We start from the raw sequence: 12,628 nt of genomic DNA, 5'->3' as shown, positions 1-12,628 counted from the left end.
AGTTTTGAGAAGATAGTCAAGAATGTCATAAGTCCTAATCTATTATATCCAGACAATTTCAGTAGAAAAAGAATATTTTGCAAATTGAATTCTCTTTTCAGAGATTTATAGCACGTCTCTGTAGCATTAGTTCTTAGAAACTATAAGCCTTTCAAATCAGGCTTTTTATAGCCTTGCGTTTGCAACGCAGTAAAGGAGACGTTTCCGACCCCATAAAGTATGTACCTATGTTCTTGAGCAGCTTCACTAGACCAATCGATCTAGCCATGTCCTTCAGTTTCTGCTGTTGGTCTCAACAGACGGGCCTGGCTAAATCGACTCGGCTACTGATCCTGATCAAGAGTATATATACTTTATGGGGTCGGAAACGCTTCCTCTTACCTGTTACATACTTTCTGACGACTCTAGTATACCCCTTTAACTCCACGAGTAACAGGTATAAAAATGATATCTTTGGTGTTTTCTAACATATAACCTCCTACGCTTGAAAATAACAAGTTTTAATTAGTTATGAATTTCAAATTCAATTATATCAAAATCGGACGACTATATCGTATAGCTGCCATAGGAACGATCGGAAAATTGGTGGAAAAATAATAATATAACTCTAGCTTCGGTGTTTTTAGACATAATATTGGGAATATCATTTTAATACATTTTTTAAAATTTTGAATTAAATTTCAGAAAAATTACATTTCAATTCAATTTCATTGAATTACTTAAAGGGTATGCAAAATTGGGCTTGCCGAAGCTAACTTCCTTTCTCGTTATGCATGCACTAGGCCGACTCCCTATAATGTTGGACCCCCAATGTTTAATCGTCGGTTGAACGTCTATTCCGCAATACTCTACCATAGAACCAAGGCCCCTACGAATAAAACAATCTTGCTCTTATACAACCACAATGTTGCCGGAACATTGTTCCGACATTTTTTTGTGGCCAACTTACCTAAGTTGTAAAAGTACCTACTTTTTTGAAAACTTGATTCGTTTTGCCATGTTCTTCGTAACAGAAATAGTACTTTTCTTGGACTGCAATTTGTGGCATTCGGATTTTCTCCTTCTCATTTTGTTAGGCATTTTAGATGCTTTCACGACCCATATCTAATTAAATTTGAAACTCTGGAGTAAATAAAACATATTTCGCTTTAAAAATTTGCAGGTAGTTTACAATAGTAAATAGACAGGGTTTAATTTCTTTTTTCGCGTTTTCAAATTGCGTATTCGGAAAGTATTGTTAGATCGGAATGTTTTATCTTCTCACCGTTCTTTCCTACTAATACTGTCTTTCCACAGAGATCTATCCACCATCTACCATCTTTTAAAAGATCGTGTATAAGGTTTTGGCGTTCAGAAAATTTCCCATTTCCATGCAAATTTGACGGGCTCCTTTAAGCGACAGTTATGATGATTTTCGGTGCAACTCTTCTTCTTGTCAGTGAAAATTAAATCCAAAACAAGAACGTTAACAAAGATGAAAGAGAACAATTGAAAATGGATAGCGTAGAAGCAAAAGAAATAGTAAGATCAGCTGTTATCAAATGGTAGATGGTCGATGGGCCCTTTGAGAAACGGAGTTTCACATTTGTCAAAAATCCCACCCGTTTTGAATGAACTATTTGGGACTCTATAAAATATTGTGGTTGCTTGTGTAGGGAGAAATTCCGACTTTTCCCTTGAACAACTAAAAAAAAGAAAAAGTTAAAAACCGGAGCCCGGTTGTTGTTTTTGACGTGTAACATTCAATATCACAGTAGGTTTTTTGTATCAAAATCACAACTTTTATTTACGTTGCCGGATACTTTTTAGTTCATACACACAGAACTCTTATAAAGCAGGAGTCGCCGCCGATTCTGGTAACCACATTGATGGTTGAGAGTTAAACCAATTCATAACGTCATCTTGGAGTTGTAGTAAAGAACACATATTCCCACCTGGGAACCAAAGGAGAACCGGGTTTTTGTGGGGTCAATGGTACCCTTTGCGGTGGATAAAAGACTTTATCTTATTATCTTATTAACAACCAGTAAAATTTTTTTCCAGTGAAACAATCGATTTATCCATTGAAATCAGTGAGACTGGCCGATTTCTGAAAACATCGATAGTATCGGATAAACATAGACTGTTGTTCCACCCCTATCTTACCGAGTGGAAAGCAACAAAGTTGAGGAAAGATTACAATTGAATTGCGATGCATTTAGCCGAAATTCGACTGTAGCAGCCACCCGAAACGACAGAGAGCTAACACAGATCACCCGGAGCCGCAGCCTCATGGATAACAAGTCCAACGATGACTCGGCTGGCAGTGACTCGCTGGACAAATCTATGCAAATTAAGTGTGTGATGGTAGAGACTACGACGGGAGACGGAGACTCCAATGCGGACGCAATGCGCTCACCTGAGGATCTAGACAACTGCAGCAGGGATTCCGCTGCGGAATCTATGGGCAAGGGGTCTGAATCAGTATCGGAAACAGCGGTGGGAGCTGTAAAGCAGGCGGATCACAAGACTGAAGCTGCGGCGGGGTCGCGGGGCGAGGGCGACAGTCCGCAAAGCAGCCAATCCCCACCAGAACATCCGGCCAACAGCTCGCACACATCCTCCTGCACTGCCTTCGAGACGAAAGTCAAGCTAATCTCACAGAACCTCAAGGAAACCACGCTGGCCGAGAACTGCTGCGTATCAGTATCGGCATCCACGTCCGCGTCCAGCAGCAGCAGTCTTCTAGAATCGCAGACGCCCAATAATTCCACCACAGACACTGACTCCGCCGCCGCGTCGGTTCGCGTGAAGAAGGTGCGCTTCCACCCGGACGTCAAGGAGAACGACGGCGGGAACTGGGTCAAAAAAAAGCGACGCTCCACGCAGACGAAACGGGCCTCCTCGCCAAGCGGAGCCAACTGTGATGGCATGGAGATGGACGGCGAGGCCGAGGAGGAGGAATATGAGACCAATGACGACGAGGAGGAGTTCGACCTGGCCAAGACAATCGCCGAGGCGGAGGACTATCTCAAACAGCATCCACTGACGTTTGTGCAACGCGTCGAGCAGAACGGTGAGCGGCTGCAGGACGGACTGCTCAGCATCGAGGACATGCTTAACGAAGTTGGCGAGGAGGTGGTCACCGAGTATAACGACGAAGACTTCTTCAGGCGCATCAAGCCGGAGAACGGCATTGAACGCATACTGGGCAAGGAGACCAAGGCGGGCAAGGTAAGACTTCGCTGAAGTTTTAGACCTTCCTTCAAAAATTCTATTAAAATTATCCATTCTCCCCTTCATAACTTATTGTTACCAATACCCCTACAGGTTGAATTCCTTCTGCGCTACGAAAACCAGGGCGGGCTGTTTTGGGAATCGGAGGAGTTTGTTAGGCGTACATGTCCCTCGCTTCTCAAGGCCTACGAAAAGAACCGCGAACGACGTCAGCAACGTTTGGTAGGTCCTTATCCTATCATTTCAAAGGGCTGTTTTGAAAAGTAAACCTTCCATTTTCCAGATGCACCATGTTGCCAAACGGCAGAGTCTGCGACAGCGTTACACGGATTTCTAGTAGCGGCTACTTAGGTATTAGGCTCTTAATTAGGTTCCACATAATTGTAACATTTTTGTAAAATGAAGTAAATGATTTTCTTTTGTTGAACGAAAATAGCTAAAACACAAGATCTTTCTATTACGGGTGGATCGAAACAGTTTTTTTGGAGACCCTGTTCCGTACAAACTTAAATTGAAGGCTTGCTTTAAAAACCAACTTAACAATCTCAAGATAAATTAAATTGATTATCCTGAAGATTTAAACTAACCAGTCTTGTTTTATACAAATTTATTATTTAAAAACGTCCAGTTTCAAAAACAATATTCACTGTGGACACCACATAAAATATACGTCGCCCTGTCAAGGGTTAAGCAACAATCTGACAGCGGTCCATCCCTAAGTGTGACCTCCCTGCTCTGCCGCACAGGCGGCAAGTGTGACCGTCGGGCAGACAAACTGAAACTCAGTTCGACGTCGGACGCGAAAGCCAAAAATTAAAATTAATTTTGTTGCAGCTCGGAGCGGAAGCCTGCCACATTTGCGGAGCCAGCGCGCCGCAGTGATTCGCCTGAGTCCAAGTCCGACCCCAAGCCGAGTGTTTGCAAGGGTATAGCCCACCGAGGCCCGCTAACCAATCCTCGACTCGGAACAAAAGAGAAAATTTTTGCGTGGTCACCAGTCGTTCGTTCGGAAATCGCCAAGCAGAAATTCCGGGGCATGCAGTAAAATGCACTAGCTGAGAGCCGGAACACAGACAGTTTGTTTCGCAGCAGGGGAAAGTCGGAGTCCGAGCGTCCAGGTAAGAGCACCTACAGATGTGGCCCGCAACCCCCGCTTCCGCACTCACCCTTTCGCCCCGATTATAACTCTCGGTTGGGTGTAGTTCCTCCGCTTCCCCAAGTGCGCAGATTACTTTTCGAGGGAGTGGGAGTTGGCTATATCGGCCACACATACTCCCTGCCGATCGGCTTTCCCTGCCATTATATAAGGCTTCCCCGTCCGACTCGCATATGTTATGATGTTGTTTACTGCACTTGTTTAGGTGCAGTGCGCCCTGCTCGAAATCCCCTTCTATAAATAGTTGCAGCAGTGCATTTTTTGTCAACCTCGGGCGATCTGCTTCTGATTTTGATGTTGATGTTGATTTTGTGGCAGGTCAGTTGTCCTGGCCCCCAGATATGCACACATTCTTCAAGTCCTCCTGGTGCGTAGTTGCTCACAAAGATTCTGGTGAAGCGGCATTGTTTCCTCTTGAACTTGACGTTGACCGCTGGACTTTGTTTTTTTTAATATTTGTGGACTGCGCGTGCTTTTGTTTGGTTCATTAACCCACATCATCGCCTCTCGTCTTGCAGGAGAAGAAGCGGCGGAAAAACTACGCCACAAACAAACAAAAACAGAGAGAGCGGAAAACCATTTCTTAGCAACTGCGCATTGTTTCGCAACGGATCCGAGAAATGCCGGAAGAAGAGCCACCACAAAAGCCCATGGAGGAGGAGGAGGATGAGGAGCAGGATCAGGACCACGACCAAGATCAGGAGCAGGATCAGCAGCCCCAGCCTCCTCAAAGTGAGCAGCAACAGTCTGAGGAGCACAAGCCCGACGATCAGCCACAACAGCCGGCGGACATAGCTGTGGTCGCCGAGTTATCCGCCGAAGAGGCAAGTATTTCAGAACCAGAGCTCGCCCAAAAGTGGTGTAGACAGGGTGAAGCGGCTTGCTATATTGATATTATGTTTTCATCTCACAGATTCGAGCCCGTCGTCTTCGAACTTTGGCCGCCAGAAGTGGCATGCAAAGCGCCTTGGCGCCCTTGACTCCCGGTCCTGAAAAGGAGCCACGGAAGCAGACCAATGTATCCGGCGAATCTCGACTAGTGCGCGAGGTCACACCCAGTGACAAGGAGGTGTCGCTGCCCAAGCCCACACCCGTTCCCGCGCCCGCCGGGTCGGAGCTAAGCGGCAAACCTGACATGGATGTGGAGATGAAGTCGGTGGCCTCGACTCCAGTACAGGATGTGGAAATGACCCCAGCCCTTAGCCTGCCAGTCACCGAGGCCACCAAGAGAAGTGTGTTACAAAGTTCTAAGATCTCGGCTGATAATCAAGATTCGACTATCGATTCCGTGGGTAGCCCAACCAAGAGTGCGAATGAGCATAACGAGCAGCTACTCTCCCGCCTGCTGAATGCCACCTGGAATGAGTACGGCAGTGGCTCCATCATCTGCGCCCAGAGTGCCAGTTTCCTGGAGCAGCAGCCGAGCCGCAGATTTGACTTTGAGTGCATTGTATCCAATGTGCTAATGGAGGCGGCCTTAAAGATTTTTAACGACGAGCTGAATGACGGAGAGGGCAGTTCCGCTCTGGCAGACGATAAGGAATTCTCCTCCGCTAAGAAAATAAAATCAGATGATACGGAGGTGCAGGAGATTCTAGCCAATGCTGCAGCCACTGGTGGACCAGCCCCCATCGAGGAATCCGCGGCAGGTGGAGCACCTGGTCCAATGGAACCGACGGGTAGCGATGCTGGCGGTGCCTGCGTGGCTCCACCGGTGCTTAGTATCGTAACTACCACCAAACACCACGTACTGCTCTACTTAATCCGTTGCTACCAAAACTATCAGACGGAATGCTCCCGAAAGACGGCTCTCACCCAGCCAGCCTTACAGCTGGCGTTCGAGCAGGTGATGCGAATGACGGTGCTGGTGCTCACCGATCGCATTCATCAGAATCTCAACGGCCACATGGATCAGTCGGCTCTGCTGGAGCTCATGTACACTGACAAGGTGAGCGAGTCTTTCCTCATCGACTTGATAGCCCACACGCACCAGGACCGCGAAGCATTCGACGCAATTTTCAGTCAGGTGCTTCGTGGCCTCTTCGCTGGAATGCAGCGTAACATTTGCACTTCTAAGATCAGTGTACAGCAGATCGAGTGGCTGGCCAAACTAGTGGTCATTAAGGTGGGCAATGTTAGACCCATCGCTGATCTCGTGTCACGGCAGCCGAACTTCCTGCCACCCATCTGCACAAAGATCTCCGGGAGAGAAATAGTAAAATGCAGCTTCCTGGGACCCTTTCTCTCCGTTTCGCTTTTCGCAGAAGAGAACGTCAAGTTTGCTGAGTTTAGCACTAAGAATAAGCTTGAAGATGCTGCAAGTTCTCGTTTGCGTTGGGTATGATAGCTTAAAGGTGTGCGATTTGTATTGTATTTCCCTATTGATTTTTGTTCTATCCATCCAGGAGCTGCACGCCATGCGCACCCACATGCATGTTGTATTTCACTCGCTGTGTGTAAATGCCAGCAGTCGACCTAAGACGCTAGAGTACATCTCCAAAATTCTTCGCCACAACGACCGCCGCGTGCAATTTGCCAGTGATGAAAAACTTTTGGCCAGGGACGGATTCGTCATTAACCTAATGAGTGTGCTGCAGCAGCTCTCGGTGAAGATCAAGCTGGACCGCATCGAACCTAACTTCCACTACTACAAGAACTCCCTTGTCAACATTGAGCAGGACACGAAGATTCGGTACAGCGAAGAGGAGTACCGCAATTTCCTGATCCGTGATTTTAGCCAGCCCGTGGAGAACGCGAACTTCCAGACGCAATGCTGGTTCCTTACTCTGCAAGCCCACCACTTGGGCTACCTGCCCGCCATCCAGCGTTACCGCCAAAAGGTGCGCGCCATAAAAGAGCTGCAAAAGCTTATCGACGAGCTGGACCGTACCAAGCCCCATTGGGTCAACTCACGCTACGCTAACCGCAATAATCAGTTTAAGGAACGCTGGGAGAAACAGCTGCGCAAGCTCAATCGGTAGATATTTACATTGCTAACTATACCAGTTTTTAAAAATATTCCGTTAGTAAGAAAGCGGTTAGCCAAGTCGTTTTTGAGAAATCGTGACTAACAGTTGCCAAGTCTTGGTTTTAAATAAATGGCGTTTGGAAAACCAAGTTTTCCCAGGGCAAGCTCGACCGACAAAATATAATGAGATATCTGTTAGTCACATCATTTTATAAAAAAAAAAAATTTAACCAACCTAATTTTTTTGGCTGTCGAAAAATATGTTTTCTGTACTCTTATCAGGGATGCATACCAATTTCAACATTGAATCACTTTTTTTTGCAAAGTCCATTAAGTATTCTTTTAAAAAGGCTCATTTACTAATATTTACCAATTTAAGCTCTAAAACGTGCAGCGAAATCACGCTTTTGGATCCAGCCCTGCTTCAGCGATGCACGGAATTCTATTCTACCGTATGTGAATACATGCTGTACCAGTTCGAGGGTCGCCCAATCGAAGGCCCTTTCATCTCCCAGCTGCCTGTGCAGCAGCTGAAGCCAACGGATGCATTTTCCGCACTGCCCGAGTGGTATATTGACGACATCGCCGAATTTATCCTGTTCACCGTGCAGCACGCTAACGTGGACATCCGTCAAGGTATCGACCACTCGATCATCACCTGGCTGCTGACCTGCGTCTGCGCCTCACACCTCATAAAGAATCCCTATGTGACTGCCAAGCTAGTCGAGGTGATGTTTGTTTTCTCACTTAAGCCAGCAAACTCGGTTAATACAGCGGTATGTTACGGTCTTATTTGTTCAACAACATTACTAAATCCTTTTTCTTGTGCTCCGAACAGATGTGGAACCACGAGCTGGCCCAGAACGCCCTGGTCAGCGCCCTGATGAGATTCTATGTGGATGTAGAGACAACGGGCCAAAGCACTGAGTTTTACGATAAGTTTACCATAAGGTAAGCATGCCTATCAAGCCATACGAACTTTACCTTCCTTGCCCCAAACGTAACATCGAAAGATCTATACCCATATTACGAACTTTTGTTTTCGGACCCCTATAACATACTGGTAATGTCAGATTATGTTACATTTCTAACGTATTGTGAAACTGTTATATTAGAAAAACTTAAAAATTTGTTTATTTAAACATGTGAAATACTCCCCTCTTTTGTATAGTATTTACTTTAAATCTAATTAATTATACAAAATGATTGACAACATTTTATCCCAATGCAGATATCATATTAGCCATCTGTTCAAATCCATGTGGGAGAATCCCATTCATCGGCAGGCCGTCATTTGTGAATCCCGGGTGGGCAACCAATTTGTGAAATTTGTCAATATGTTGATGAACGATACAACTTTTTTGCTGGATGAGTGCTTGGAGAACCTGAAGCGCATCCATCAGACCCAGCAGCTTCTATCGGATAAGGCGAACCTCAGCAAGATGAGCGCGGAACAGCAACAGAGCCGGCTCACCCAGCTGGCGACGGACGAGCGCCAGTGTCGCTCCTACTTGACACTGGCTCGCGAGACAGTCGACCTGTTTCATTATCTGACAGTGAGAATTGATAGCGAACGCCAGTACCGTGCAGAAATGTAATTAGTTAATGCTTTTCAGAGCGACATCAAGGAGCCATTCATGCGCGCCGAGCTCGTGGATCGGCTTAGTTCCATGCTAAACTTTAATCTGAAGCAGCTGGCAGGGCCCAAGTGCAACGACCTTAAGGTTAAAAACCCCGCCAAGTATGGCTGGGAGCCACGCAGCCTGCTGGCCCAGATCTTCGACATATATCTCCACCTGGACTGTGATAGATTCGCTGAGGCCCTGGCTGCTGATGAGCGTTCCTTTGACGTGCAAATTTGCAACGAGGCAGCATCGAGGATAAAACGCCTGTCTCTCCGATCGGCGGTTGAGGTCGAACGTTTTAAGGCGCTGACACAGCGAGCTCACGAAATCTATGGTAAATTAAATTAAATCAAACTACATTTTTGAACAAAACAATGTTACAAACGTATTTTGCGCAGTTACCAACCAACAGACTGAAGATGAATGCGCCGATGCGCCCGATGAGTTCAAGGATCCGCTGATGGACACCCTCATGTCGGACCCAGTGGTGCTTCCCTCTGGCACAGTGATGGACCGGGCGATCATCACCAGGCATCTGCTCAACAGCTGCACAGACCCGTTTAACCGACAGCCCCTCACCGAGGACATGTTGGTGCCGAACATAGAGCTGAAGCAGCGCATCGATGCCTGGCGCAAGGAGCAGCGCGGCAAGCGTAACAACAGCTAAGCCCAGTCCCCATCCGGCCATGCCACGCCCCTCAACCCCTACTGCTACGCCTAGGACTAGTTTAATGTGCAGTTTTAGTGTCTACCTATCTTCTACATATAAATACAAATATTCATTGTGCAGGATAAAGTTTACTTGTGGCGCCCGCTGTTTGGGTGGGTACAAGTGTTATTAATTGCCGCTCCCGATTGGAGTCCGCATAGTTTAGATGTTTGAAAATTATTTAAAATTTTGCAAATGTTTCGTTTGTTTTTCTTTTGGTCCCTATAAACGACAGTATATCGAATTGTTCGTTTGCCCTATACGTTGTGGGTCTTTGGTGATTTAAAAATTGAATTTATTTGCAAGGAAGAACTCGACTTGTTTCCAACCTAACTTTCTATTAAAATTCAAGACTAATCGTTCTTGATTTATGAACTCTATATAAGACATTATTTTTTGAAAAATAGTTATTCATTTTATACTGTTTTCTCGGTGTCCAGTAAGCAAAATTACGATTTTGTGTTCCGACTCAAAATCATAATAATGCTTACTAGACATTCTGAACCAATAATCTGAGATATTAAATACCAGCTGTAGTTGAGCAAGTCGTGATAACCTGTGTTGGTTGATAAGGCTTATCAGTCCTTTTGACACCGTTTAAGGTGAGACCGAGTGCACCGACTAACCAGTTTACTTTCCATAGCCGTCGTGGTTGTATTACCATGGCTGGACGTTCGTTTTTCCTTGGCCTGCAGATTGTGGCTCTGGTTGCCGGAGCACATGGGGCAAACATTCTTGGTCTATTTGCCAGCCTCAGTCCATCGCACTTAGTAATTCAGATGTCGATGGCCCGAATTCTGGCGGAGAGAAAGGCACAACGTCACTGTTGTGACCGTCCTGAAACCGCCGTTTCTGCACAAGGATATTACGCACATCCTTGTGCCATTACAAAAGGATGACCTTCAAGCCTTCAATTCGGTTGTTGCTGGCTTAAGTAAAACAGACAATAGCAACACAGTCGCGTCTATGTTTCGGTCGGTTAGGCAAATGAGCGAGGCGTTCTCCAAGATGGGCAGCGTGATGAAGCACCCGGTGGTCAAAAATCTCTACGAGCACCCGGACAACAGGTTCGATCTAGTCATAGTGGGCTACTTCATGAACAGTTTTCAACTGGCCCTAGCCCACAAGCTAAAGGTTCCTCTGGTGGTTGCCCTTTCGAACCCTCCCTCGTTCCTGGGTGGTGTTCTGGGAAATCCCAACGAAGTCTCCTATGTGCCAGCAATGCACTTAACTGCCGAGTCTGGCACCCCCATGAGCTTTGGAAAGCGTCTGGTTAACCTCTTGGGGAGCTTGGCGCAGCGGTTGTTTTTCCTAGTGATTGAGTATAGCAATGCAAGGACGTACAGGTTGGTATAAAGCTTTTCTTTCAGTCCTAGCAGCCCTTTTACCGAGCTTTTATTTTGAAGAGAGATCTATGGAGAAGATCCTACTCTGCCCAGCTACGGAGACCTGAACAAAAACATTTCACTCATCTTCTTTGCCTCTCATGGCATAAGCGAGGGACCCATCAGGCCCAACGTACCTGCTGTAATCGAAGTCGGAGGAATACAAGTCAAGGATCAACCGGATACTCTACCCCAAAATATGGAAGAGTTCCTGAAAGAGGCTCCACACGGAGCTATACTTCTTAGCTTGGGCTCCAATTTAAAAAAAGAAAATCTTAAGCCCGAAACAGTGCAGAAAATGTTTAATGTCGTCTCAAAGCTGAAGCAAAAGGTCATCTGGAAGTGGGATGACCTGCAGAACTTCCCGGGAACGTCAAAGAATATACTCTACTCGGAGTGGGTGCCCCAGGACGACATCCTAGCACACCCGAACATTACGCTCTTCATAACCCACGCGGGAAAAGGTGGCTTAACCGAGGCTCAGTATCACGGTAAGCCCATGCTCGCCCTGCCCGTTTTCGGGGATCAGCCGTCAAATGCCGATGTCATGGTGAAGCAAGGCTTTGGTCTCATGCAATCTCTCCTCACGCTGGAAGAAGACAGCTTTCATCGTGGCATTCAGGAGTTACTCGAGAATCCGAAGTACTCCGATGCTGTTCGGTCCTTCTCTAGTCTCTATCGCGATCGCCCAAGGAGTGCGCGGCAGACGTTCGTCTACTGGGTGGAATACGTGATCCGCTACCATGGAGCGCCTCACCTTCAAAGTCCCGTGGTGCATATGAACTACATAGAGGCCAATAACCTAGATATTCATGCTGTGCTTCTGGCGGCCATTTCTGCTATCTTCCTTATTATTAAATTCGTTTTTCGGTTACTTGTTAAAAACCTGAAAGGCGGTTTAAGAAAGCCACAGGCCTTGCCGCGTAATAAGTTAAAAAAGAAACAAAGCTAGTTTTCTAGTCCCGAAAGATATTTAATATACTATCTATTTTATATAAATTAAAAAGTTCAAAATAATTTAAAGGAAAAGCATTTCCTTTTGTTTTATTTAAAAACTTTTCAATGCCTACATCTGACTACTTATTTACAATCGACTTTTCTCAAGAGGATTTTAGAAGAGTCAAATAACACCGACCGACTGTCCGACCGTCCATTCACGCGTTATAACATTTGTAACAACTAACTAAGTAAATAATATTAGGGTCCACGGACGACTTTGTGCTGTTTGTGGGCCCTAAAGTGGGTGTGGTAACATTTGTTTGGGAAATAGTAATTAAATTGAGATGATAGCATTACATTCAGCGTTCTGAACACTACTGAAATGCGGAGAAAAACTCATATTTAGTTATGTTGAACGAGTACCTCGACTACCAGATACCCCTAACTCAACTAAAGGGAGCAAAGAAGAGATGGAAATATGCGAGTTATTTCGATTTGAAGTTTGTGTGAGTTAAAATGAGTGCGGCAATTGGGTCAATAGATAGGTGTTGAGAAGAGAAATGTGAATATTATTATATCTAACTGGTCAAACATCAGACAATAATTATACATATATTTTTTACCTCCAAA

At 45.7% G+C, this 12,628-nt stretch overlaps 3 protein-coding genes across 4 annotated transcripts; all 3 read left to right on the top strand.

Moving 5' to 3' along the window:
* Window positions 1–1,734: 1,734 nt before the first annotated feature.
* LOC108036812 (uncharacterized) lies at window positions 1,735–3,656 on the top strand. Of its 2 annotated transcripts, none has more exons than XM_017113162.3 (4): window positions 1,735–1,856; window positions 2,044–3,213; window positions 3,310–3,438; window positions 3,500–3,656. In XM_017113162.3, the coding sequence occupies exons 2-4, from the start codon at window positions 2,272–2,274 to the stop codon at window positions 3,551–3,553; spliced, it is 1,125 nt and encodes a 374-aa protein (XP_016968651.1). In that variant the 5' UTR covers window positions 1,735–1,856; window positions 2,044–2,271; the 3' UTR covers window positions 3,554–3,656. The 2 variants fall into 2 exon arrangements, with proteins under 2 accessions (XP_016968651.1, XP_050741240.1); XM_050885283.1 differs by having other exon boundaries at window positions 1,776–1,986.
* Window positions 3,657–3,978: 322 nt separating this feature from the next.
* LOC108036781 (ubiquitin conjugation factor E4 B) lies at window positions 3,979–9,872 on the top strand. The gene is made up of 9 exons (XM_017113122.3): window positions 3,979–4,334; window positions 4,891–5,196; window positions 5,286–6,710; window positions 6,778–7,349; window positions 7,720–8,116; window positions 8,179–8,291; window positions 8,572–8,896; window positions 8,957–9,299; window positions 9,364–9,872. Exons 2-9 carry the CDS (start codon window positions 4,993–4,995, stop codon window positions 9,630–9,632), a joined length of 3,648 nt encoding a protein of 1,215 aa, XP_016968611.1. The 5' UTR covers window positions 3,979–4,334; window positions 4,891–4,992; the 3' UTR covers window positions 9,633–9,872.
* Window positions 9,873–10,161: 289 nt separating this feature from the next.
* Window positions 10,162–12,301, top strand: LOC108036755 (UDP-glycosyltransferase UGT5). Its single transcript, XM_017113081.3, is given in 3 exon segments — window positions 10,162–10,483; window positions 10,485–11,020; window positions 11,081–12,301. Coding segments are annotated over 3 exon segments (1,614 nt in total). The 5' UTR covers window positions 10,162–10,336; the 3' UTR covers window positions 12,012–12,301.
* The last annotated feature ends 327 nt before the right edge of the window (window positions 12,302–12,628 follow it).

The sequence above is a fragment of the Drosophila biarmipes genome, chromosome 2L (genome assembly GCF_025231255.1).
Source record: "Drosophila biarmipes strain raj3 chromosome 2L, RU_DBia_V1.1, whole genome shotgun sequence".
Classification (NCBI taxonomy): domain Eukaryota; kingdom Metazoa; phylum Arthropoda; class Insecta; order Diptera; family Drosophilidae; genus Drosophila; species Drosophila biarmipes.
The sequence above is the reverse complement of the archived record's forward strand: the minus strand, read 5'-3'. Positions and strand labels throughout refer to the sequence as shown.

Coding starts and splice junctions, on each gene's coding strand:
- LOC108036781 (XM_017113122.3), top strand. CDS start 4,993: ATGCCGGAAGAAGAGCCACCACAAAAGCCCATGGAGGAGGAGGAGGAT. Junction 5,197..5,285: donor CCGAGTTATCCGCCGAAGAG/GCAAGTATTTCA, acceptor TTCATCTCACAG/ATTCGAGCCCGTCGTCTTCG. Junction 7,350..7,719: donor CAGCTGCGCAAGCTCAATCG/GTAGATATTTAC, acceptor TACCAATTTAAG/CTCTAAAACGTGCAGCGAAA.
- LOC108036812 (XM_017113162.3), top strand. CDS start 2,272: ATGGATAACAAGTCCAACGATGACTCGGCTGGCAGTGACTCGCTGGAC. Junction 3,214..3,309: donor AGGAGACCAAGGCGGGCAAG/GTAAGACTTCGC, acceptor ATACCCCTACAG/GTTGAATTCCTTCTGCGCTA. Junction 3,439..3,499: donor AACGACGTCAGCAACGTTTG/GTAGGTCCTTAT, acceptor TCCATTTTCCAG/ATGCACCATGTTGCCAAACG.